General features: G+C 36.9%; 1 protein-coding gene across 1 annotated transcript in view; it reads right to left on the bottom strand.

Moving 5' to 3' along the window:
* Nucleotides 1–298: 298 nt before the first annotated feature.
* The window catches only part of BUB1B (BUB1 mitotic checkpoint serine/threonine kinase B), a 49,643-nt gene continuing 42,541 nt past the window's right edge, over nt 299–7,400 (bottom strand). Inside the window, exons 19-23 of the mRNA XM_046009574.1 lie at nt 6,906–7,055; nt 4,795–4,937; nt 3,156–3,327; nt 2,251–2,357; nt 299–846 (exon numbers count right to left, since the gene is read on the bottom strand). Of these exons, the coding sequence (XP_045865530.1) occupies nt 615–846; nt 2,251–2,357; nt 3,156–3,327; nt 4,795–4,937; nt 6,906–7,055 (804 nt within the window). The 3' untranslated portion in view covers nt 299–614. The remainder of the gene's footprint in view (nt 847–2,250; nt 2,358–3,155; nt 3,328–4,794; nt 4,938–6,905; nt 7,056–7,400) is intronic.

The following is a 7,400-nucleotide window of genomic DNA, read 5'->3' as shown; positions in this document are numbered from 1 at the left end:
AGAAATAGAACAAACAATTTTGCCACTTGAAATTTAAGAAAATTTGGCCTTGTGTTAAATCATTTTATATACTTTTAAATTTAGACCACTTAGTGGAAAGTCAGAACACCCAAAGGAATGGTTGGCTATTCTGTCTTGTTATGATTCTATCATGGCAGTTCCAAGTCTAGGATATATAAATTTCCATGGTAAAACAGCTTCTGTCTGCGAAATCAAGCCATTTATTACCTTAGTTGGCAAAAAGTAGATGAGATGTTAGAAGCACAAATTTAACAAAGACTATTTTATTACTTAAAAATACATAGTGATCAAAAAAAATTACAGAGTGATCATAAGGGTATATGTCACAAATTACAAAAGAAAAATGTACAGGGAAAAGTAGAGACAAATGTGTTAAATGACAATAAGGCACCCATTCATATGGAGTCCATTAAGAATAAAACAGTTCTTTGTTAGACAAAGTTAAGAACAGATATAGTGCTATGTAAAAAATGCCAATTACTAGAAATATAGCTCTATTAAAAAGTAGCAACGCATTGGTAGTGTAACTAAACGTGTCCTAAATTAAAATATAGCATACACAGGTCCAGTGTTCCACAATACAACCATTGGTTTTAGGCAGGAATCTGTGAGAGATTTGACTGCCTATCCTGCTGAAAGAGCAAAGCCCCGGGACTGATTAACTTCCCTACCTTCCACAAAGCTTTGTTCAGGTGATTTTGGAATGTGGTATCAAACACCCCACTCACTGCTGCTTCAAGTTCCCTCAGAACAGACACTGTGGACTCATCACTGGCATTCAGAATCCGTACAAAGAATTTATTCCACAAGTCACCACCTTTTAGCCTAAAAATACATAAAACCATTCCATCAAGATTAGGCATATAAAAGAATTCTGTATTTAAATCAGTGCTACATTATGCACTGACTGATTTAAGGTAACAGCTAGAAGTCTAGGGTTAGAACTCAAGTAATCCTTTCAAAGCCCAGGGTAGAACTATATAAAAGAGAGGAGAGCCATAATACGATAATAAAAAAGAGAGGAGACTCTTCCCATAAGTCTCTGTTGGGAATCTACACATTTCCTCTGTGTGCTAAGACGCAGCACTGCTCTACAAAAAAGAAGAAAAGTGAATTTTGCTCCTCTCCTCTAACTTTCCTAAAGTCTAGTTCATTAGACAGACTGCAGTTCTCCTTCTCCCCTGCCCAGAGTTTTATTAGCTTCACAATCCTCTGAGAATCCTAAGCTTAACTGAAGTAACTACTACTTATGTCTACAATGTTTTAACTTCCTTGTTTTTTTTGTTTTTTTTTTTTTTAACCAAAGAAGCTTGTATTATCAGACAAGGCAGAGTTGTTAGGAAATCCCAGCTGATCCTACCTATTTGTTTGTGTTACACCCACCTAGGACCACACCAAGTGGAGATAACTGAATTATCCTACAGGTCTTACATATATTTAAAGCCCATTTTAAAAGTATGTTTCAGAGACATATGAGACTGACCAAATTCTGAATTAAATAAAGAAAAAATACAATACTTGTTGGGAGTCGGGAGAATGGAGAAGGGGTGTTAAATTCTCAACAGTGGGTTTTTTTTTTTTAAAGCCGAAGAATATACCAATAAATTGGTATATGGTAAGTTTATTCTATGAAGTTATTAGCTATGATAAGCTAAAGTGGACCATGGAATATTTAATAAGTTTTATGAGTTGGCTAGAGGGAATACTAAGGTTCTGAGACCAAGCAGCTCTTATTAAGGGAACATTTACTTCTCCAAGGAGACTTCAGTTCTCTGCTTTGATTCTACCCATTCATTAAATAAATAATTGCCTAAAATTAGTATATAATTGAGAAATTTAATTCTCTTCAAGAGATGCTTATTAACTTTGATAACAATAGCTATTAAAAAGCTCTATTAGACTAACATCAATTGATTATAAAATTATTCTCACAAAATGTTTCTATTAACACTTCTAAAATGAGAGGCTTCCATACCATAGTCACAGTCTATATGATATATCTAGGTCCAGAATAATGTCCTAAAGTCTGAATAGTTTGATTCTTATTTTTAATTAGCAATTCCTTTGTTCTGCACTAGATGTTCCAATGACACACTAATGAAAACTCCTTGAAATTAATGGAATCATGGCATTCGGACTAAGAAAACTAAGGCTGCCCGAGCAGAGGGCACCCAAGAGTAAAAGAAAATTATCTGGATAGGCAAAGACCCTGAAACCGCCAGTACTTACTCCGATATCTTTTGGCTAAGTTTCCAGAGGGACCCATCCCAGAAGACCTGTAGGTGTTCCTTGAACAATAGTAAGTGTGCTAAATCTGCTATACCAAACAGATCTACCTGAAATCACAAAAAGCACCATCAGCTAAAATATTTCTCTGCTACTGTCATGGCAATTTCTTTATGTAGAAAGCAGAAAGTTATTATAGTGTTGAAGTTTATTTTATGACATACATATTAGTAGACTGTTCTCTACTCCTACCATGAAGAGAGAAGCTCCCCAAAGAAGTGATCTATAAAGCTAACTCTGGGAATTACCCTTAAGAACAAAAGATGGGAACAAAATTATCCTGAAGAACAAAAATATAGACTGTCAAATTCAAATGTGTAGACCTACTGAATGTGCACGGACTCTAGCTGTGATCTAAATGTGGTCCACATGACTAATTCAAATTCATGCTACATTTTCAATCAGCAAACGCCAAATATCCAGAGATGAGTCAGATGGGACTTTGTATATAACACTACCACATAAAACACTTAACACTTGTAATCTTCTTTTTATGTACATTGTTTCATTTAACCCTCACAACAATTCTGATACACACAGAGCAGATTGTAAGCCTTATTTTACTAAGATTATAGAAAATTACTTTCAGAAGATCACATACATGAGTGATAGAAATGGCCCTGACACTTAGGTTACTGAGTTAGTCATGTGTCTGCACGTGTATGTGTATAGTCTTCAGTGTTGTAACACAAAAATGGTACATTTTGCTTGACTTGGTGATATCTGAAAACTAGGTCATCTATTCCAGGGGAGACAATATCAGTAAATACTATCTTTCATGGTTTATCCATGGAAGAAAGAGATTAAGAAACCTTCCCCATAGTTGCTCAGGCTTGTTTTACACTTACCTGGTAGGGAGAAGAACAGTTAGCCAGGATCTTTTTTCCTTCCAGGATCTGTACAGTCCGAAAGCCGTTGAGGATAAAAACATCAGGATGCGCCCTAAGGTCGACACTGTAGGAAAAGTCCACTATCTTCAAAGCTTGATTGTTCTTATTATAATCATAGGGATCGTGGATTCTAAGCCCAGATTTAAGAGAAAGAGATAATAAAAATAGGCCATGAAAGAAGCTGCAGAGCTGCTCTTTAAAAAAAAAAAAAGAGGAAAAAAAGGGGGGGGGAGGTATTGCAGGTGTGTCTTAGCTATGCCAACAGCTCCCTCCTGTGGTTAGCTATGAAAATGCACCTGTAAGGGCAGTGGCCGTGTCCAGCAAACCGGGGAATTTTGAGGTTAGTCTAGTGACACAAGGATATCTAAACCATAATGTATAGCCACCACAGAACATTTATCATATTATAGTTATTATATAAAACAAGTACTGGAAGTACAGTACAAGCCTCTGTCTTATACTAGACACATTAATATGTACAATAGCAATGATTTACACACTGATGAGAACTATGGAAGAATTAGAAGCTTTTATAGATGTCATAGCCTTTCTTGTTCACTACTATAGATTAGGCTTTCCAAGTGTCATTCAGATTCCTCCTTCTCAGAGTTTAACTGAAACAACAAAAGGCTGTTTTTGTGTAAGATGCCACCTCTACTGTAAACTATCCTGTTTTTATTTAACACCATATTCTCTAACTCTTACCTGTAATTCCAACCATTATTTCCTAACCCCCCAAACAGATAAAAGAAAACCTAATAATACTAATTCACTATTAATTATATTTTCCTTGGGGTTTATCTATTCCATGCAATAAAGCTACTCTCCAAGGAGACATAAAACTATTTGTGTGAGAGAAAATAATGAATTATTTTTGTGTTCCTTTTGTCTCTGCTTTCCTCAGTTCCCTCAAATCCCTGATTAGTATCAGTGAGAGATGTTATATTTTTAAGTATAGGCTTTGACTAATCCCATCACATACCTCCACAGCACAGAATGATATATTTTACTTTAAAATTTACAACTGCTCCCATTTTTCCTTAGCGCAAGATACATTTTTCAGCCATCACAAAACTACGTATTTCTTGCTCTGTGTTCATCCCTTGAATTTGATGGCTTAACTGGGTTTAACTGGAACTCTAAGCCCTTTTCCTTGGCATAGTTTGCATCTGCACTCTGGTTTAGCCACTGCTCTTAGCAATGACCTCAATTTGGCCTGAATGAAATTTTGGTTTTGAAACCGAGAAGTGCCTTGGTTTTGCTAGCACCCTCACTCAATCCATACTGGCCGCACGCAGAGAAAGACTACACAATCTAAGTCGCATTCCTCCAAGTAATCATATTTTATATCTCTTCTTGGAAGGAATCGTCACAATATCCAGAGTGGTTAATTTTTTTTCTGAATTAATGTATTTCCTCAATGCATTTTCTTTGAACTCTTTCAAACCATTCCCCTTGGTTATTAACTTTCAGATTGCAAATACTTTAACACACTGTGTTCCTCAATATGGCATTTGTCAAGAGGCAAAAGGAAATGGAAACTATCCATATTTTAAGAGAAAGTTGACAGAATTTTAAGAGAATGAAAAGGACCAACCTGTTTCGAAGAATCAGACTCCTCGGACTCAAGTCACCATGGACTATTTCTGCTCTGTGTAATTTCTCCACTATTGTCAAAAGGTTATAAATAACTAACACTATTATTTCATGGGCAATAAGTTCACTGTGTTGAAGAAGATCCTAGAAACAAAAGGACAGAAAATTCACTATTTCTTAAGTTGGGGTGACTGTACTTACACTTAGTACCTTATCAGCTGCTGCTTTGTACTCCTTGTTGTTCTCTACTAGAATCTGGCTTTCATAGGTTGGGTCTTTGTCCCAGTTCTAACAACACTGCTCTCCTATATAGTATATAGTATATATATAGAGAGAGTGTGTGTATATATATACACATATATATATTATCTTATAAGGACTTAACGAAATAATAGATGAAGAGCTTCAAGGATTAGCCAGGCCCACAACAGGTGCTTTATAAATGGTAATTTCAAAATACCCTCATTCTAACCATTTTAGAAATTCATATTACCATCAAAATAACATTCCAAGGGCACCTGGGTGGCTCAGTCAGTTGAGCGACCAACTCTTGGTTTTGGCTTAGGTCATGATCTCAGGGTCCTGGGATCAAGCCCTGAGTTGGACTCTGCACTCAGCAGTCTGTCCCTCTCCCTCTCCCTCTGCTCCTCCCTTGGCTTGCACACTCTCTCTCTCAAATAAATAAATAAAATCTTAAAAAAAAAAAAAAAAAAAAGAACACTCCAAAGAATAAAATGATATATTGTGTTTGGGTTCTAAAAATAATCTACTGGGGGATAGCATAGATAGAACAAGAGTAGCAAAAATAGACCATTCCTTATGTAAAGAGTTTGGAAGTTGCAGCTCTGTCCTAACAAGTAAAAGCCTGCACAGACTGAAAAATCAACTCTTCTAGGATCTATAAGCATGGTGGCGGCAGTGGTAAAGGGGGTTCCTCACACTTCTGTGAGTTTTATGTCTAGGAGCTAGATCAGGTTCTCACAATAAATGCTGGACAAAAATTCTCCTTGTGCTTCCAGAGGTGGAGGGGAAGAGGAATCATTTTGAAATAGGCCACAGGCACTGTTCTTAAAAACTCTGTCATCAGGAGAAACAGTTAGCCAGAGCCTAACCTGCTAGAGTATTATCTGAGCCTACTTGACCTGGGGAAGGGAAATATCCAACACCAGCCTGCTCTAGCCATCTTGTCCCACCTAAGGGAGGAGAAATTCTTGGGAGGAACACAGTCCAGAGGCATAGACTCACTATAAAAGAACATAATACATAGAACTATACAATGTTTTCCTTCCCCTCATACCTTATCACCACATTATTAAAGGCCAATTTATAGCAGGTCCTTTTACCCAGTACATCATGCCTGTCTGTCAAGAAAAATTAGGGGCGCTTGGGTGGCTCAGTCAGTAAAGTGCCAACTCTTGGTTTTGGCTCAGGTCATGGGTGAGTGAGATGGAGCTCCACACAGGGCTCTGCACTCCACAGGGAGTCTGCTAGAGATCTCTCCCTCTGCCCCTCCTCCCACTCACACACGCACATGAACTCTTTCTCAAATAAATAAATCTTTAAAAAAGAAAAATTATATGATATACTAGAAGGCCAAAAACACAATCTGAAAAGACAGAGAAATATCAAAACCAGACATGGAAAAAATATTGGAATTATCACATCAGGAATTTAACATAAGTGTGGCCATGAGCTGATGACGATCATAGTTAGATTACTGGGTCACTGTCCAATTCTGTCTATTTTTGTCTATGTTTGAAAATTGACATACTAGGGGTGGTCTGGCTGGCGCAGTCAGTAGAGTATGGATTCTTGGTCTTGGGGTCATGAGTTCGAGCCCCATCTTTCTTGGGTATAGAGATTATGTAAATAAACAAATGTTAAGAAAAAAAAGAAAACTGACATAATAAAAAGTTAAGAAAAAAACGTACCAAAGAAGTTTTTGGTCAAAACAACTTGGGAAAGGAAAATGATCAATGCTTCAAGTTTATAATTTAATTGGTCTATTTCTAGAAGATTAACAGGAATTTTGCACTAAATTCCTTTGCTAAACGGAGCACAAATCTCTCTATTTAAGGGCTTTAAATGATAATGCTTTTATATTATTCAAACCTGAAGGGTGAAGCAGTTTATATATTGGTGCCAAACAATACAACCATCTTGGTACTGGTAACAGCTGCACAGATGATCATACTCCTCATTTAAACGTTCCTTTAACTTGAGGTTGATATAAAAGTCCCATGGGACAGGTTGAGATGATACCTGCGAGAAATTTTAAAAATAAGAGCTATTAGAATCTCTGGTTATGGTTGGCAGATTCAAAACATTCCCTCCAGCCTTTATACCCCAAAAGAAATAGTAGTAAAGGAATGTTTTAAAAGTCATAAATCGATAGTAAAAAACATAGCAGCAACAAATTCTGAAAGCCGGAAAGAGTATAGTAAGAGGTAACAATCCACTTAGCAGACCCAAGGAAAGCTGATTCTAGCAGTAGAGAAAGCTGAGCACAACCGAATTTATGCCACAGGACCATCTCCCCATGGTATAAAACTGATCGCACCAATTACCTAGAGAAATAAGGTGGAGAAGGAACAAACACAGGAGTGG

The sequence above is a fragment of the Meles meles genome, chromosome 6 (assembly GCF_922984935.1).
Source record: "Meles meles chromosome 6, mMelMel3.1 paternal haplotype, whole genome shotgun sequence".
Classification (NCBI taxonomy): domain Eukaryota; kingdom Metazoa; phylum Chordata; class Mammalia; order Carnivora; family Mustelidae; genus Meles; species Meles meles.
This window is presented reverse-complemented; position numbering and strand designations above follow the sequence as displayed.